Source organism: Mytilus trossulus, chromosome 9 (genome assembly GCF_036588685.1).
Source record: "Mytilus trossulus isolate FHL-02 chromosome 9, PNRI_Mtr1.1.1.hap1, whole genome shotgun sequence".
Classification (NCBI taxonomy): domain Eukaryota; kingdom Metazoa; phylum Mollusca; class Bivalvia; order Mytilida; family Mytilidae; genus Mytilus; species Mytilus trossulus.
In genome coordinates this window covers 27,436,951-27,456,953 of record NC_086381.1, presented here as the reverse complement: position 1 = coordinate 27,456,953, position 20,003 = coordinate 27,436,951, and the positions used below count along the sequence as shown (strand labels likewise).

Here is a 20,003-nt window from a genome sequence, read left to right as displayed (position 1 = left end):
GCATTTAAGCACCCCTTTTCAGCTACTATTTCATGGCGGTCAGTTTTTATTGATGGAGGAAGCCAAAGTGCCTGGAGAAAACCACTAATGGAATTAAGAACAAACCAGTTTTAAAACTATACTTCAACATATAAGTTCCATGTCAGAGTTATAGAGGAATAAATGTTATGTTCCTATCTTTTCTCATGGTTTGTATATGTTCAAATTTTTATGAAGAATTTTAGTTTCAAATATCTACATCATATATCTCAAATATTTTTTTATAGATAATCTTACTGTTAGTTCACCACTGTTGTTGTCACATAAATTCTTGATAAATATGTTACATAAAATCAGAGAGAATGAAAAATACATGTAAATTTGTTTGCACCTGTCCTAAGACAGGAACTTGATGTTCAGTGCTTGTTGTTTGTCGATGTGGCTCATAAGTGATTCTTGTTTTTTATTTAGACTAGACTGTAGGTTTTCTGATTTGTTTTACACTAGTCCAGGCCTCTACAATAACTTGTCCAGTCCAGTAGAACAAGTACATACCTTACTTGTCCGAATGAAATTGTAACTTGTCCAAATAAATCTTAATAATAACCTTTTTGCATTTCAAGTTGATTCAAGGAACAAAATGAATTAAAAAAAAATTGAACAGAATTTGATTTATATCCTTTGAAATACTTTTAAAAGATATGAGTCATGAACAACTGAATTTAGTTGTATCATAGGACTTACAGTAGGTTCTAGTTTTTATCAATGCTAAAGTCTCATCATACTTTGACATGAGGCACCATCTGATTGGCCTCTAAATGTACACTCATTGGATTTTTATCCTATTTTATTTTAAAGTTGAAAAAAGTTTATTTTAATGCAATCAATAAAAAGAATTTGAGGTATGATTGTCAATGAGACAAAAGACCAAATGACACAGAAATTATCAACTGCATTGCAAGTATTGTTTTTGCTATATAAAGATCAAACATGATTTGATGATTTTTATGATAAACAATAAATTTCCTCATTCTTATTTAAAAAATACGGTATGGACATTGGTATTAATTATTATAAAGCAACAAAATAAGGTAGGAAAATAGGTTCTGGTCTGTCTTGGTCCAGAAATGTCTACTGCCTTGTCAAACTGTCTATTAATCATGTCCCTGAAATATGTCTCCTACGGTGCCCAACTGTCTATTAAACTTGGAGCCGAATCATTTCCGAGCTGGTGACGAACTGTCCTTTAAAGTTACCTTATCTAAAAAGTGCATGGTTGAACGGGATGGTAAGACTGGTTTCCGAGAAAAGTGTGCTTTTTACCTGTTAAAAGTACTTGACAAAGAACCAGTTTTAAATTATTGATTGTAAGTCTGAGGGGTCTTAAAAAGTTTCAATTAGTTTCAGTTTAAAAATGAAAGATGTCAAACAAATCTTCTTTTCTTCTTTTTTTGTTAAGAATTACACTTTGTTTATCAAAGTTGGATTAAAATTTATTTTCTGCAGAATGATTCTACTTGTCCCATCGGACAAGCTTACCGGTAGTATAGCTTTTACTTGTCCAACCTTTTTTACCTCTAGTACCGGACAATCGGACAAGCGTTCTTGTTGAGGACTGTAGTCAAATTTGGGGCCCTTTATAGCTTGCTGGTTGGTGTAAGCCAAAGCTCTGTATTAAAGGCCATACTTTGAACTATGATGGTTAACTTTTATAATTTATGACTTGGATGGAGAGTTGGCACTCATGCCACATCTTCTTATATTAATATATAAAATGTAATATATTTTTTATTATACCTTGTCTTTTTCCTTCTCTAAAACTTTATTTTTAGCTTGTAACTCTGCCTGCGTATCATCATAAATCTCCAACATGATAAAGTCATCATCCATGTTAGCTATGGCCTCTGTTGACAAAAACAAATATATCAGTACCACAAATAACAACTCAAGCATTAGATGTATATGATACAAAGATCATCAAATTGAAAGAGGATTGAATAAATATAACTGATATAAAAGTTACATGTATCTGAGAAAATTAAAGTTATAAATAAAACATAACCTAAGTCATTCAAGTATGACAAGAAGGTCATAGTGGCTTAGTTGTGGTTTCTGTTCAAATAATTACCCATAAGCCTTTCCTTCCTTTCATCTGCGACCAGCTGTCTATTTTTTCTTCTTTCTTTCATTTCTGCATTATCACTCTGTTCACCTCCTACCATCTGTCTTTCCAACTCTTGTAATCTGAAGTATATTTTGTAATACCATATATCTTATCATATTATTAACAGCTCATCAACTCAAGTTTTAATACAATTGCATAAAAAAATTCCAAGCCAACCAACCTTCATATATAACATTTCTTAAAACACACAATATCCATGCTTGAATAGGGCCATAATAAATAATAGGTTTGTTTGCCCAAACGCTACCTACCCAGACAAAAGCTGCCTACTCAAATTCTTTTAATGTCCTGATTTGAAGAAGTTTTTTTTAATCAAATAGGCATGAAGACAAATAAACATCTGATACTTCAATTTCTTTTTTTGAAAAAAAAGGAGGTGCCTACCTACCTACCCACTGTCTCAACCTTTGGGTAGGGTTTGGGCAAACCAAAATATTTTTAAGTGTGGCCTAGTGTATTATTATTAGAGCTATATAAGTCTGTAGAACTGCTTGAGATGATCTACTACCTTAATGTTAAAAAATCTGCATTTAATCTAATTCTTTTATTTTTTGTATGTACTTGAAGAGACCAGTAAAATTGCAAAATGAGTTCTTTTCACAAGTCTGATCCCGCTTTTAAGGTTGTTTCTGTTGTAACTTCATATCCATTTCAGTTGGAGAAAAACTCAATTTCTCATCAGTTTCTATATTTTTATCTACAATACCGCCTCATTTCCTTACCTTTTTAAAGCCTCTTCCTGCTGGTGTTTAATTTGGTCTTGCATGTTAATTTGAGTTGGAGAAGAACTCGGTGCCACCAAACCTTCATCGTTGTTTAACATGGGTACACCATCTATCATGACAGCAGTTACTTCTTCCTCTGCTCCAGGCTCTAGGTTCTGATTCTATAATACACAATATTGCATGTAACACAACAACACTAACAAAAGATAGAGAATTAAAGTGGAATTAAATCTAAGTCATAGGCAATGACTAAGTTGGTCTTTTAAGATAATCCATTTTAAGGGAACTCATAATCTGAGTGGTGTAAGTAGTTATTCTACAGTAATCACTAGCCTGCCAACACTAAGATTGTATATACCAACACTCCCTATGGCAGGTACATTTGACTCCTATCTTTATTGACGTGGAAGACTAGTTTTCCTGCTAAAAGTGATGCTTCTCCCTGCAAATTTCCACTTACAGACACATTTTCCAAAAATAAACAATAACATTCTGTTAAAATCAAATCATTTTTGGCAAAATACATTGCAAAAGAATTTTAATCCTTTTTTTTTTTGTGGTTCTCTGACTTTCCTTTCTGAGCCAAAACTCTGCTTTTTACCCATGAATTTGCTACGTGTTTTGATTTAGACAACAAATTAATAATCAGCTGATTTCAAACCCCAATTTTACCCTGAATACACATTTTCTACATGAGCAAAGTCAAAATAATTACAAGATCGCACAAAATACACAATACATGTACTACTTTCATTTGTTTTGTAAAGGCAGGGTTTAATGTCAGTTCCCCCATGACCTTTCTGTGATAAGCCAAATGGAAATACATGAGCTTCCAATTTGGATTTTATGGAGAAAAAAAGCTGCCTCGTTTGAGCTGGAGTCATTTTGAAAAATATTTGCTATGTGAGATCCAATTTTTCACAGAAAAAGCTGATGTATCAACAAAAATAGAAGGCAAAAACAACACCACAACTTTCCATAAATTAAGAAATGACTTGCAGCATAATGAATAAACTTACCATGGTCATAATCTTCATTTCTCCTGCATCTAAAAGAATACATTTTTGTCAATGAGATATTTTTTTTTTTAAATTCTAAACAGTTCTTACTAGCTGTGAATTCAGAAATTATTGTGATTTTTTAAAAAAAGAGCACCATGCATTTTAAGGAAATTCTAAATAAATATATATAAGTTCTTTTTGCTTGTTTTGCGATACTCGCCTAGTCACATTATTTGCATTGAAAAACACCTCACAATAATTTCTTAATTTACAGTAATTACATTTATACCATAGACATGCAATTATTTTTTGAAATATAAATCCTCAAGAAATTTTGAGACAAAATAAAAACTAATGTGTCAATAGACAACTTTCGTGTTCGATGCATTTCCGTCAAAAACTCTGGTTTTAGTGAACGTCATTTTTGCGTTTAGGGGCGTCATCACTTCCGTTCCAATGTTGAGCGAGTGGTTGGAAAACTATAATTCTATATTGTATGAATTATTCGGCAAATTAAATTCTCAAAATTGACAATCAGTACTGCTGTCATTAGGGAATTGTCATTAAGTACCTACAGAACAACAATTATTTATAGTTTATCCTGCACAATGACGATCACTAAGACACTTGATGAACGTTAATAGTGCAGGGATACAGGCGACCCCCTCTATCTGGTAAATGACTTCATAAAGGCGTGTATAATTGACAAGTTTTTTCCGGTGACGGATGAACTCAAAAGTGGTCTATTTATTCATTTTTTGAAGTGGAAAATTATTAGCTATCTAGGTTTTATTGAAGTATATATATCAAGCATTTAATTCTGCAGAAATAATATATTCCATTTTGGCTCAATTTTTTTCTTTGAACATCTTATTCTTTTGCTTACTTGTCTTTGTTGTCTAGAAACCCCCAACGAACAACTGTAACCTACTCACCTGGTCCCACAGGTAAAGCTTGTCCCATCACAGAAGATGGTCGTTCCTCCCCTTCTTTCTCCACATACTCTGTCTTTGTGATATATTCTGTATTGGTTGTATTCTTATAAACAATCTTAGTGCCCTGTGGAACCACAACAACTGAGCCATCTGGCTGCTTGACAGCCGTTTTCCCCTCAGGAACCTGTACAATTGTGCCATCTTCCTGTTTGACAGCAGTGACACCTGGTGGAATCACAACCACTTTGCCATCTGCTTGTTTGATGGTTGTTGTTCCATCTTTTGATGGTTGGATGACCTCTCCACTGATTATTTCACCATTTGCTTGTGATACTTTTCCTCCTCCTGGTTGCTTTTGTTCCGATTCTAAATTAAAAGTAAAACATTTTGAAATATTTTTCTTACATCTTTTAATTTACATGAACAAGTAATAATGGGATATAATAAAAGTGAGAGTTAACTATGTTTAAAGAAACTTCACAGTTTATCCTTGTTGTTGTTATTTATCATAAAACACTTGTAGCAAAGAGTGAAATCTATTTCCTTCAAGTTTGAAAATAAGTGTGTTTATTCTCTAAATTCAATTTAAGTAATTTAATCTCAACTAGTAAATATTCTGAAAAAGTAGTATCAACATGATAAAAAAATCTGAACTTGGATGTAAAACTTAATTCCATACATCTAAAAAATATTTTGCCGATATAAAATTGCAGAGCCATTGGGAAGCCATATAATATCACACTGTGTAACAGATTGTAAGTAGAAAGGTTGATGGAATAATTCCCACTATTAAAAGAAACAGTCATACTTGTTTGTAGTTATAGGAGTACACTTGTCCTTCAAATTTAACATTCATTCAGCAAACTTTTACACTTAACTATTAACATGATCAGGATTGAAGTTTAAACAGATAAACTTGGCAGAAAAATAATAAAGACAAAACTCTTTTCACTTTTTTTTTTTTAAATATGATGGAGGAAACCTTTTTAAACATAAAAAGTCATGTAGTTTAACTTAACAGATTTTTAAGTAGAGAGAATCTGCCCCTTTAAAAGGGAGTATGATAATATTTTTTCAGTGAAGTTAAACTCACATTTCATTGGCATAGTTTGCTAAAAGAATATTCAAATAAAACTAATTTTAGAAGAGCTAGTGACATTTCATGTAAAAGTGCAAGTGTAGTGCTATGAAGTAAGTTAAGAACCAGTCACAATCTGGTAACAGATGTATGTTGAATATCCAGTGGTTACTGTCTGTATGATTTATATGGAAATATAACCATTCACTGCACAAACAAAGAAACAAGCTTTAAAGATTTCTCAAACACAAGCGAAACAGCCAAAGCAGGAGACTGTTATTATGCATATTGATCTGTTCATCTTCGGGTGCTATTATGCTATTGTGGACTTCTATGTAACTTTTTTATTTCTTTGTAATCAGTTTACTTCTTTGTAATTAATTTACTTCTTTGTTATTAGTTAATTCTTTTTTATCAATTTACATTGTTTATTCTAGGTTTTTTTTCATCACCAATTTTGTTCTGCTACTTCTTAAGTCCATTAAATTTAGGTTTTAATTGTGTAGTTGGGTTTTTTTTACCCAAGAAAAATCATCAAACAAAATGGTTTAAAATTGAATATATATAAGTTAATTTTCTGAGCTTAAAAAAAAATAAAAAATATAGAACCTTGATAGTCTTTTGTTACAAGTTTCCATTTTATTTTTTTTATCCCTTTGTTAGATGTATTGAACAAAGAGAGAAATATTACATGCAAATCAAGCAGGTCACCACACCCACAAAAGTGTAAACCCAAAGGCCATTATGACAATGTGTATGTTTGTGTGTGTAAGAAATAAACATAGAACTGCTTAAAAGTTAAATTATAATCTAGACAAAATTGTAAAACTTTTTCACTTTCCAAATAACAATTGAAGTAGAAATAATGCAATAAATTCATTTATGTCAAAATAAATTATGAACATTACAAAACCATCAGTATTCAATGAATAATTAAGCAATTCTATGTATTACTGTGATATGAAGTATTGATCACACAAGAGATAGATGGAGAGAGAGAACGGCAGAGTACACTTACCAAGGCTTTCCAGATCAGGGTGGGACAGAACTTAAAACAAAAATAAACACTTCCATTATATTGAATATTCTTTACTCAATAAAGAACTATAATACATTCGGTCAGACTTTACTTCATAAATGTCTATCTCACTAATTCTTTTTTTTTTTTTAAACTTCTGATGTTATGATTTTAGAACATGACTCATTGTAAGATTATTGCTACTTTGCATGACTGACGTTAGACATGAGTTCTTTATTTTGGACAGAGAATAAAAATTGAACAATAAGAACTAAGGTGATTAGATTTTCCCCTAATGTAGCTCAGTAAATATATAATAATTACAACAGTTATCAATAGGAAATTCAAAACTTTAAACTTTAACTTTAAAATAGTTTGGAAAGGACTGAAAAGAAGGTCACTTGATCTGAGATATGAACTTCAAAATGAGGCTTAACTTAGTATGACAGAGAATGGAGATCAGCAAGTTATATGATTGTAAGTCACAACTATCTGATAAATGGACTTGTAAACATAGGTTATCTACCGGTAATATAGAAAAGTGTGTCTTGTACCAAAATTGGTTCTTATATAATTGAAACTGTTATCAAAGTGAGTTTCAACTTCAGTATGATGGTATGACAGAAACTAAAATGTATGTCACATAGTGTCTAAGATCCACATTCAGACATAAACTTATCAAGCATATATGTAGATCAGAGTGACCTTGCTGCATGAAGCTGTTATTACCCCTCTGATCTTCACTGAAACAAACTGAAAAAGACTTCTGAAAAAAATTTGCTTATGACGATTCTGAGAAAAGATCTATTTTAAAGTAAATTTTCAATTTGTTTGTACAATCTTAATGTTGATCTACAATTGTAATTTCAGAGAACTTATCAATTACAGCTTTTGGATTAAGGTTGAAATATAGTTTTTTAATCAACAAACTGCTATTCATATCATATATACCGGTATATGTTTTTTATTCATTGATTAATGTAGTAAATTGACTTAAACTGAAACAATAACAGGTCAAGCAAAATGAAGATTATGTCGTTAAATAAAATTGAGAATGGAAATGGGGAATTTAATTTTTTTTTCAAAATATAATTTTATGAGGAAGCACATTTTGTCAATGTATGAACACAAAGTTTTAAGCTGGGGTGTGCAAAAATCTGTTGTGCAAAAGCAAAAAAAACCAAAAAAGTCTTGTGAATGTATTTCTCTTACTGTAAGAATTTACTGCTTGGGCATATTAATTTTATTCTATGGAAAGAAGCTGTATAGAGCAAAAAATAAGCATGCAAATGTGTGATACAAGCCGGAACAAAGCCTTGTAATATTTTGACTGGTTATAGTTGTTGACTTTTATTGTCTAACAGCAAAGGTTTCAAATATATTTTTAATAGATCAATAGAGTCTTAAAACATTGAATTGTATCCTGTTAGATTTGAGTAACAATTTATTTTTTTCTACTCTGATTTATAAATTCCCGAAAATGCAAAACAGAAGAAAAAAATCTATCAATCTTTACCAGAAATAAATCATGGGGATCTCGTTTTATTTCATTGCTAATTTGGATAGTTTAAGGAAAAAAAAGATAACAGCTATAAAAACATGTTTATCTCCCTTAAGAGATTCTGAAAATAAATATGTATATATATATATTTATAGATGTCAAACACTTGAGAAATGAGAAATAGTATCATGATTATAAAAATGCATCATAAAACAAGAGAACATTTCACTTTAAAATAACAGTCAAGATTCGACTCAAGATGCAATGTTAGATTATCTTATAAATAAATTAAAAATTCCTTACAACAATATACATTTGTATTTTAAATCATGATACTATTTCTAGAATAACCAAACTCCAAAAAGGGAAAGGGATACTTGTGCAGGTGATGTGAGAGACTGGAATCTTTAGTACCAGGCCATTATATCTCAGATCACCTGCGAAGGATTCTGTCTACAACCAATATTTCTGTTACACACTGAATGTATAGAAATATTGGCTGTTAACATTGTGCCCATTTTCTGCTCAATTCTATTTCTGTACAAGAAGAATATCTGAATATGAAATATCTTTCTCTCTGTTAAATAAAATTATGAAATAATAAACAATTAAAGTTGAACTTAAATTAACCATATATATTTAGTTTCAAATTTATTAGCAAAACCAGATGTTCTTTATAGATAAGTAATTTTCTTAATCATAGTTCATGATTTCCATCAAAAATTGATTTAAAATAACATTATATTATATATAGGTTTGATGAGTGACTTATGTGAACATTCATCCTTTATTTCTGTACAAGAATTGAGCAGTGATTGTCCATGCAATGTGATAATGTAGGAGAATTTTAAACTCACTGTTCCCATCTTCATCTTTCCATTCTATCTCGCCTAAGACTACATGATATATATGTTGGTTATTATACAATTACTATATTAAAAGCTCTCAAGCATTACAGAGCAAATCAAAACTTAATCTCTAAAATGGATCTATGATGCTGCAAACTTTATCCATAAGTGAAAAATAACATTAGTAGATATCATACAGCTATCAAATTTCAAGAAACTCTGATACATAGTCTCTGAGAAAAAGTGACAAAAATATCATAAATGGCCATTACATGTAAAAAGTAAACAGGAAGTTGATGAGATATATGTGTGGAATTCATCACACGTCACATAGTAAGGCAGGCTCTCATGAAGGTAAATTCCAAATTTCATGAAGGAAGGGTGAACAAAGATGTACCATTAGGGCCCTTATTTCAGAGCAGGGGCAAACAGAAACCAGTTCCTTATATATAAAATCTGCATACAATCTTTAAATTATTGAAAACAAATGTCACATCTCATGGCTGTTCCATCAATATTTACAAGGACTAAGGGAGGTAACCTAAATTTGTTCCTATGGGTGGGCGATGAAATATTTTTGTACACATTTAAAAAGTCAATAAAATAGCCTCTATAAGTGGTAAGCTTATTTTAAAGTATCTCCTTTGGTATCATGTGTGTTCCTTAGAAGTAAATAACATTCTTCCCACTATGAGAAAACCTGATAACAAGTTATTAATTAAAGTCGGTACACATTTAGAGACTTAATGACATATTGAATGATGAATCCATTATTTTAGAGATTAAGAACTATGTCTAATGACTGCAGCTACTGCACTGCTCTACCTTTTAATTAACTACTTCTGTAATATAATTAGTTTGTGCAACATTGAAATGCATTCATTATGTTTTAAACATTACAATACATGCAATGTTATGGTATAAAGACAGATAAATAAAATTATAAATTGCAATGATTGTTTTTTTTCACATCTTCATAATAATAACAGATGAATAGTTAAATGCAACTTGACAATAGAAAAATTACAATACAAAAAGAATATTTAAGAAATAAAATGTTGGAATTTCAAGATTAGGGTTGAATATTTGAGAAATTTCAGGATAATGGCTGTAGTTTGAGGCTGAAAATCTAACCAATTTAAAGATCTAACTATAAGATCTGAAGATTACAGATCTCAGAATTAGGACAAAGGTTTTCACAACTAAAGATAAGATAAGATTGTTGATTCTTAAGACAGGGGCTGAAGATATGAAAATTTTAAGATTTAAGCTGCAATTTAATGTTTCCCAAGATTTAATAGGAATGATGATTTATGGTTGATAATTTCAGTTATGGAACATGAGTAAACCAAAATGTTATATGGCATATATATGTAATAACAACAATATAATTATCTTAAATACAGTTTAAAAATAAACAAGCATATCTACATTTAAGTAGCACATTACAACTTTCAAATCACAAAACATGCGTTATAAAATAAAATTGGCATTTATATTTTATTACTACCAACACTAAACTATTGATTTAGTTAAGATATTATAAGCTCTTTATAGGACTAAATTATCTCTATTTCTCTAGCTTTAATATTGTCTATTTTATAAAACTTTTCATGTCAGTTATACACTGAAATTTAGTATTGTAACATTTGATTTGTGTTATAAATATGGACTTTTTAAACTTAACTGTAGACCCACATATTAAAATATATAATGAACCACTCTAAACTCCTCTATAACAAGAAACAAAAATACAAACCAATCGGTTTACAACTTTTCTAGATTCAATGGTAATAAATAAACAATGTGTTCCACAATTTATTGAGATATTAAGGAGAAAATAACTATAATAAGTTTATCCCACAATATTTATATGTCTGTTCCCAAAGCGAATATAAATAGCGGTTGTAAATCTCTTTTGATTAAAATTAGTTCTTAGGTTGTTTGAACACTGAGTTCACTCATTTATTTTCCTTACTTACAGTGCTTACTTCATACTAATAACCTTTCACTTGAGCAATCTGCTAAAATATTTTTGGGACAGGCACATACATATATAATGTGGCGAGGTTAAACATGTTAGCAGGATCCCAACCCTCAATCTGTTTTCTTAAATATGACATAGAATTGAACTTTTCAGCCCTTAAATATTAACTGTAACATTTTTATTTGACAACAACACTAACACTAGAACACTAGAACAGGGCATTATGGTGACCACACTAACAACCCTATTATTCCGTCTTCTGACAATGTTAGGCCTATTAGTTTAGTCTCAGAATAAAAGAGTATATGAACATAGATCCAAGACCATTAAACAATCCTTTTATGAAATGAGTCTTGTGTTTTTTTTATTGAAAATGTCAATCTTCAATATGCATCTCCTCTCATTTGTTATTGTCCACAAATGCCTCGAATGTTACAATTCTATTTCACAGATGTATTGTATGAAAAGAGATTAACTGACTAGTTCTATACTATATAATGAGTGTAATGTCTAATACCTGCAGCAGTGGGTGGTAGGTCAGCAATCTGTCCATCAACATTAGATAATTTGTTGTCGTAGAAAGCTCTCAGTCTCACCATATCATTCTGTATTTTATTCTTTGAAACCTTCTCGTTTTCATATTCTTTTTTCATGTCTTCAAGTCTTGCATCATATTCCTAAATGAATACAAAATTACTTATTCTTTGTATATATGTTCAAATACAGTAAATGTTGCCACTTCTCACAACTACTACAAAACAAATCATTATTATTTGTTTTTAAGGCAGAATACTCTCATAAATCTTGTTTTCCTATTTTAAATATGACTTTTATTGTAATTGTTGGTCTTTTTTAGTTTTTAGGAATTGAAATTTATGTTGAGATTAAAAAAAATATGAAGCAAAATTCAAATAAAAATGATCAAATTCTGTTGAAGATTGATAATACCATCTTGAAAGCAGTATACTGTAGCCTTCAGATGCTTATTTTCTTTCCCTGTTATCTTTGGTTGATAGCTGTCTTATTGGTAATTGCATAAGTTACTATTAATACATTTGCATTGTAAATGACTATTGCTTGAAAGCTTTTATTTTTGTACTAAACGTCAGAATACCAAACTTTCATCATGAACGATATGAGATTTAGGGCAAGTATCTGTCAGACAGCAATCCAACATGATTTCCATACCTCTCTTATTCTTTCTTTCTCCTCCTCCAAGTCCTGTCTATTTGCCTGTTGTTTAGATCCTGAAATAATGAAACACTATAAGAGAGCATGCTTTATAGACAGAAACAAGGGACATAACTCCACAACAAGATGTTGCATGTGGTGTCTGGTAAAGTATGCTCCCTACTTATTATAAGACATTTACAGAAACAAGGGACATAACTCCACAACAAGATGTTGCATGTGGTGTCTTGTAAAGTATGCTCCCTACTTATTATAAGACATTTACAGAAACTTCAATGCATAACTAAAATTAACAGTATCATTCAAAAGGAAGTGACTGCCAGTCAGATCTGAAATTTATTACACATTGCAATACAAGTGCAGGGGCAAATAATTCCATAATTCACAAGTTAATAAAAATGTAATGAAATTCTCTATTCTCAGTGGGAATAATAAGAAAAATCAGAGGTAAAGAAAAACAGGAAGTGACTGTCCAGCTGATCATAAAATCACATTCCAACACAGCAATATGAAGTTCAAAAGCAATATAAATCATTTCTTTATACAGAAGCGCAGTGACAAAATTCAGCTGTGTAACAAATATGAATCACATCAAAATCATTTTGAAATGTATCTACCTAGAAAACTTAACAACATTATCATCTGATTGTGATGACAAAGAAAAGTTACATAGATCTGCCTGAATTTGTGACTTTATTACAGGCAAGACAGAAATGTGAACAGAGAAAGGAAATAAAATTCATTATACTTAAATAAATAAATTCATCTATTTATCACCAGACTTATGAATTTCAAATAATGAGGGTCAGCTAGATTTTCTATTTTTTTTTAATTTCTTTTTCAAAATTGTGCTTTTATCTAAAGTTATAACAATAATCAAAATAATAAACAGTAAGAAGCTAAAAATGTCTTGTGTGCAATTTTTTTATTAAGTGCAATGTTAAAGTGTAACAGAATTAAGGGTCTATTGATTGTCTGGTTAACAGTGTTCCTTATTACAATGAAATCCTCAGTGTACTATTTCAACTTTGAACTGTTGGACTGATGAATAAATTCTATGTTTTCACAACTATTTATCATTGGCATATTGACAAATGATAATGAATATAGAGAATTTGAAAAAGACAATTTAATGTATTCCCTTAAACATGTTATAGAACATTGAAGTGAAATGTAAAGCTAAACACACAAAAAAGCAAGTTTCTTTTAGATATGGTACTCCAGTTTCTCAATAAAAGTCATGAAAGTTAAAAGAATTCAATAATGTTTCAGTTATAGAATTAAATTGAACATAAATACTAGTAAAGTTGTGCATGAAAGTCATACTGCATTTAAATGTGATTCAAAAATAGGACATGAACACACAAGTTTCAATTTCAGGTACTATGTATGGACATAAGTATTTTTCTACCTACAGTGTTTGGCTACATATTGCCTCAATAAATTACAGGCAATTGAGGACAGATTTTTACAAAGCAGATCTTGAAAGATGAAGAGTATTCTGAAGTTACATGTTTTTTTCGTCATCATTTGTTTCTGTTTTCTCCTCATATTGACAAACATGATAATTATTAACCTTAATTTTATTTTCAAATAAGGCAAATTTCCTTACAAAAAAACATCTGTTTACATCACCAAGAAAGAGATAAAATTAGGATCATACCAAAAGATATACCAGAGAGAGTTGGGACCTTTTTGTATCAGGTTAATTTTAATCCGACCAGAAAACATCATACTATAATTTTTCATAAAATGTGGTTCTTATGAGGGCATATAGTGAATATTACAACGGAAAAATACTTATGTCCATGCAAGTTGCAAGTTAATTTTGTGCATGAAGATTAGAATTGTTTCTTAGAGGAACTTACCGTCATAATCATCATCATCATTCATATCTGGTTACAAGGAGACATATTTTTCAATTTAAGTATTATAACAGTCAATCATTGGTTAAATTTATATCACGAAGGAAATGAACAATTATTTCAAGCTTATGATACTGTTGACAACAGAAGTTTCAAGATTTTTAACCAATCTATTCTGAGATAAAAAGTTCTTGTGAAAATATTGCCACTGTCTTATTTACATTACTTATTTGAAATTAAAGGAGGTGGCATGAATATGTACGTTAAAATGAATGTAGCTGGTTTAAATTAGGGTACCCTTACTTTAAATTGGTTACTTTTACAGGGTTTAAATACCAAAGACCATTGAATACTTTATATTTTTTTAAAAGATGTTAAAATCCTTAGCTAACCTGATGAGCTTGGTTCTGAAGCTGTTACAGGTATCTTTCCAGCTAACATAGCTTTTAGCTTCTCAATCTCTTCCTGGTATTGTCTTAACAAAGCATCTTTAGGATCCTCATTAATCTTGGGTTTGTTTGTAATATTCTTGGCACGATTAGCATATCTCAATGTACTCAAGGTTTCATCATAGTTATTATCAGCAGGAGACAGACAAGCTATCATCAGAGTTTTTGTGTTACCTCCGAGAGAGTCTTGTAACAAACGAGTTAGTTTGGAGTCTCTGTAGGGTATATGTTTAGATTTTCCATCAACGAGTGCAGAAATGACATTACCAAGGGCTGACAATGACAAATTAATTTTGGTTGCTTCTTTCAATCTGGCACCAGTAGCTCCTATAAAGGTAAATTTAGTTTGTTAAGAACATTAGAATCAAGAACAGAAATGTTTACATAAAAAAACATTTAATTCTGTACAAGTTTAAGATTTTGTTGAGTTTTTAACAAATGGTTCTCTACTAAAGAAAACTTGAAGATACAGAAATCCTGAATCAATCATTTATCTTTGATAATGTCAAATATATTTAGCCTAGTTTTCTGTTAGGTATTGTTAATTTTTCAAGATTAAGAAATAGATCATTTCCACGCGGATCACTGTTTTCATTTTCAAACCACATTTGAAATTTATTGTTGAAAAAAATATTTATTTATTGAAATGTGATGTAGTAACATAAGCATACATGGTCATGTAAATGCACAAAAGAAAAAGTTGTCCATGATTATTTTTTTTCCCCCAAGGTGATGTTACAAAGAAGCCAAATCTACCTACCTGTTTTTGCCTGTCTTTCACTACCAGCCAAATCTACTAAGTTGAGTTTTCCTGCCCTGATATGATCTTCTCCTTCCTCGTCCTGTTGACTCATTTCTAACATGACACTAAATATAGAGTGACTTCGTGATGAATCAGCGTTCATCAAAGTGGCACCTGTTGCTCTGTTTTTCCAACCTCTTTCCATAATTTTCTCACAGTCAGCTACATTGTGTACTGGGTGCATAGTTAATCCTGGAAAATCACATATGATAATTCATCATTCAATGTCAGGAGCTCTTATGCTTAATTGCCTTTTAAAAAAAATGTTCAAATATGTTCCCCTTAAAAGGTAGATAACCAAGAAGTTTAAGTATAACAAAAAGATGGTCACAGATACTAGTGATAACTGACAGATAACTTGTTTTATTATGATGTTAAATATCACTCACACAGTAGTTTGTTCAGATTGTTAAACAAACATAATTAAATAAAAATTCAAGAATACTTTATCTGTTTTTCTAGTGACATATTTAATATCTGCATATCAGAAACATTTTAGCCTTTATACTAAATAAAAAGTACAATTAAAATATACTTGTTTTTAATTTATATGTATGCAAATTTTCACTGGCTATTAATCTGAAACCAACTTTTTATAGAATGTGGCCTAAGGGCAATAACTCAATTTTAAAAGATTGTCACTAAAACAATTCCCATTCTTCTAAGTTAAACATCTTTAAAAGTTACCAAATGATGCTATGATATGGTTATTATACATTATTTACCGTTGACATAAACTCCTTTATCTGGATGTTCATGTAAGTCTAACTTGGCTTTTACATCTTTACTCAATAAATCTCTGATTTCTTCATTGTAGATTTCACAGTAGGATGCATGTAGCAGAAATTTTGTACCCTCTATTACAGAAACTGTTTCAAATATATGGTCAAAAGTTCTGAAAAAAATAAATAAACATATATCATCACAAGTGGAAAAAAAAGATTATGTAAGAGTTTGAGCCCAAATTGGAATTCTGTCTGTGTTTCTTAAATTGACATTTATAAGGTAAACTCTTAATTGGCATAAGGTAAACTCTTAATTGGCATAAGGTAAACTCTTAATTGGCATAAGGTAAACTCTTAATTGGCATTTGGCATAAGGTAAACTCCTAATTGGCATAAGGTCAACTTAAGATGCAGAAATTAAATTGGAACAAATGGACAGAAAGACGGTCAAGGAAACATTTTAAATGCCCCTGTTGAATTTTTGTTTCTGCTGCATATTAATTTTGAATTATCACTGGTGACCTTAAATCTTTACAATAACTATATTTACCTTGGAATAACACCTCTTTGTGTTGGAGGATCAACTATACCCTGCATAGTAAATGATTTACCACAACCTGTCTGACCATAGGCAAAAATTGTACCATTATATCCCTCACATACACCCTGAAAACAAAGGTATAATTAGTTTTACTTCGTTTATTAAAGTAAGAAATAATGAACACATTTTAATGATGTACAAATGTTATAAATCTGCCTAAAATAGATTGTATTAGGTGTAAGGACAGCATCACTGTTTAAATCAGGTTGGGATGTTACCATGTTTGTATTCATAAAAACAACAAATATGCTGAAAGGAAGAGTTCCAAAAGGAATGCAATAAGTATAGAACAATATAACATCAAACCAATACTGGTCCTTTGTTTATATCATAAGGCAAACTTCTTTCTATCAGATGTTCAATAATCTAGCAAAAACACACTAATAGTCATAACAACATAAACTGATCATTTCATAACATTTCATGAGTACTTTTAAAGTATTGAAATATCCTCTCCGTGTACAGTAGAGTGTGATCAGCGTAGAAAGACTTCAAATCTTGCATTTAATTAAATGTTTCCCTTTGTACAATTAGAAGATAACTGTGTTGTATTTTAATCTCTGATGGAACCAATTGGTGATTAGATGCTTTTTAAGTTTACTGACAACACATTAGCAGAGCCAGAAAACAGCTATTTCATTGTAAATATTCTCTGTAAGGTCTTACCTCTACCAACGGGTAGGCTATTTCATTGTAAATATTCTCTGTAACTGAGTCTGTGTAGTATGAACCATCAAAGGTGAACATTTTGGGGGGAGCTTTAGGATCTCCAGGATTCTTTATTGTACATTGTCCCCTCTTTGACTCCATAGAGAGACATGGTTTACACTTCAGGTCATTTTCCCTTTTATTCATGGGACGACATCTCACAATGACCTTTACACACTCTCCTTCACTCATCTTTCTGAAATTTAAAAATGATTCATATCAATATGTATAATATATGTCTACTTTCTTTCAATATTGAAAATAACATGTTACTTTTTTCGTCCCTCAAAACTTATAGACTGCTTAAATAACAGTAAGGCTAACATTGATTAGTCATATCCATGTTTGAATGAACAGGAAAACTTATTTCTTATAAAAAAAAATCTTCATTTGAATCATGTCTCATTAAATGTTACATAGAAGATATATAAGTTAAGACTCAGATCTACTTCTGCTCCTCTAATTGACTTCCAAATCAAGTTCTCTAATCAGTGTCTAATATTTTAACCCCTTAATCAACATGCAATGTGACATACTGAATCACAAAATCTGTTTGATCAGTCTCCTCACATCAGGATGATTATAAATTTCTTTGAAGCATTTATTTTTAAATTGATCTTTAGATTGATCTTTGTTTATATTACATGTATCTGTATCATTTTGTCTTTTTGTGAAGTAGCTTACAGAAACTGTAACTGTTTTCTTATATTGGCATCAACATATCTGTTTGATAGATGTCTGTTTTGCAATCATACCACTATTCTTTATTTTATAAATAGTCTTTTATAGTGTTCTTGTTTTTTTAACTAAGGTAAGGTGGGTGTGTAATACTGTATTATGTAATTTCACATGTTTCATCTTGAAAAATAAAATAATTACAAAAAAAAAGGTAAGGTGGGTGTTTTGAAAAAAACACTTGCAACCGGGTGATTTTTTTATAATACATACGACTCAGTTTATTATTTTGCTGTGGGTGGGGGTCACAAAAAGAAGGATAAATATTGTATTCACATTGAATGAAATTGAACCATTCTTCTGCTATCACTGCTAGCCTTTCATTTGACAAATAAGTTTTGTGCATCTCAAATATCTCAATCTGATCATGAAAGCTTTTGCAGGAATCCCACCTGTGAATGCATGGCCTATAGAACCAAGTTTTTGTCCTGTTCCTTGTTTTAGTGCTGTATTTATGGCACTCAGAACAGAAATATCCTTCTTTGACAGTTAGCCATTTCAAGTCCTGTTCATATGGGGACAAAGTCCCCAATTACGGTAGAAAAATCAATAAAATTTTTTTTTTTTTAAATCGGGAAAATTTCCCGAATTTTTCATTCTACTAATGAACTCAAAATCCTTAACTTTTTTTTTCAGATCTACTTCCTGTTCTGGTTTTCCCCCATTTGCGCAGATATCTGTCTTGTTTGCATGAGACTTTGAATTTTTTTTATATTTATAAGTCTAGTAAAATATAAGATTGGATCTCAATACAAATTCAATTTTAATAATTGTTTGATATGAAAAAAAAAATTAGCTGATGAAAGCGTTTCCTTTGTTTACATCGAATATGACGTCATAACTTAGAGAACGTCACAGCTAATTCCCTAACAACAGAACCAAAATCGGGAACGTTACGTACGGTATTTCGGTTTTTTTTATCAACATGATTGAATTAAAAAAATAATACATACAGACTTCGTCCCCATTCACAGGTTATGCCTGCCTCATATTATTTATATGGTTGGAAACTTCCCCGTAAAAAAATTACGAGAACTTTTGTGATGTGCAGGATAGATCGACAATTAGTGAAAAGATGTATTGAAAAGGGGCTATAAAAAACCCACCTTCACTACCTTGAAAAGATTATCATCAAAAATTGAAAAATAAAAGCATTTATCTATTAACTATTATTGGGGATTGTAGATGAAAACCTTAACTGGTCTTATATCTAACTTGAAAATGTCATTCTCTCAAAATCTCCCCCTCAGCTGTTATATTAACTGAGGGGAAAGGGGGGGGGGGGGGGGGGGGGTCTTCCACTTGGCAGTTATGAAGTCATTATGTTTTGGGTAGGGTGGGGTGTCAAATGTGTATCAAGAACTAGGCATAGAAATGGAAATAAAATAATTTACAATAAACTTCAATATTAGTTATATTACTATATTTCAAGAAAATGTTTCCTTGGAAACTATGTAAACTATCCAGTTTCAAGTTGAAATTCTCGTATATTACCTAAATTATATGTCGTACCAACTATATGAGTTGAAGCTGTACTAAAATTAAAAGCTATGAAATTACTGCAGTTCGAAAATTAACCTATGCAGAGCAATTTAAAGACATTTTAACAAAATTTCATTGGAATATCTTCTTCCTCTTTAGAAATATTTTCGCAGTGCATGACGGGAAAC

The 20,003-nt window shown here is 30.7% G+C and overlaps 1 protein-coding gene across 9 annotated transcripts in view; it reads right to left on the bottom strand.

Annotated features, from left to right (window-relative positions):
• LOC134685401 (osmotic avoidance abnormal protein 3-like) overlaps nt 1-19,991 on the bottom strand; it is a 28,613-nt gene extending 8,622 nt beyond the window's left edge. For 4 of the 9 annotated variants that reach the window (XM_063545143.1, XM_063545145.1, XM_063545147.1 and 1 more), the window contains exons 1-16: nt 19,828-19,991; nt 17,557-17,794; nt 16,840-16,955; nt 16,290-16,459; nt 15,523-15,756; nt 14,706-15,089; nt 14,317-14,343; nt 12,446-12,504; nt 11,775-11,934; nt 9,280-9,318; nt 6,922-6,951; nt 4,826-5,191; nt 3,909-3,937; nt 2,887-3,050; nt 2,108-2,223; nt 1,777-1,883 (exon numbers count right to left, since the gene is read on the bottom strand). In XM_063545143.1, coding sequence (XP_063401213.1) covers nt 1,777-1,883; nt 2,108-2,223; nt 2,887-3,050; nt 3,909-3,937; nt 4,826-5,191; nt 6,922-6,951; nt 9,280-9,318; nt 11,775-11,934; nt 12,446-12,504; nt 14,317-14,343; nt 14,706-15,089; nt 15,523-15,756; nt 16,290-16,459; nt 16,840-16,955; nt 17,557-17,790 — 2,235 coding nt within the window. In that variant the 5' untranslated portion in view covers nt 17,791-17,794; nt 19,828-19,991. The remainder of the gene's footprint in view (nt 1-1,776; nt 1,884-2,107; nt 2,224-2,886; nt 3,051-3,908; nt 3,938-4,825; nt 5,192-6,921; nt 6,952-9,279; nt 9,319-11,774; nt 11,935-12,445; nt 12,505-14,316; nt 14,344-14,705; nt 15,090-15,522; nt 15,757-16,289; nt 16,460-16,839; nt 16,956-17,556; nt 17,795-19,827) is intronic. The other 5 variants (XM_063545144.1, XM_063545148.1, XM_063545149.1 and 2 more) reach the window with 5 other exon arrangements.
• Nucleotides 19,992-20,003: the final 12 nt, after the last annotated feature.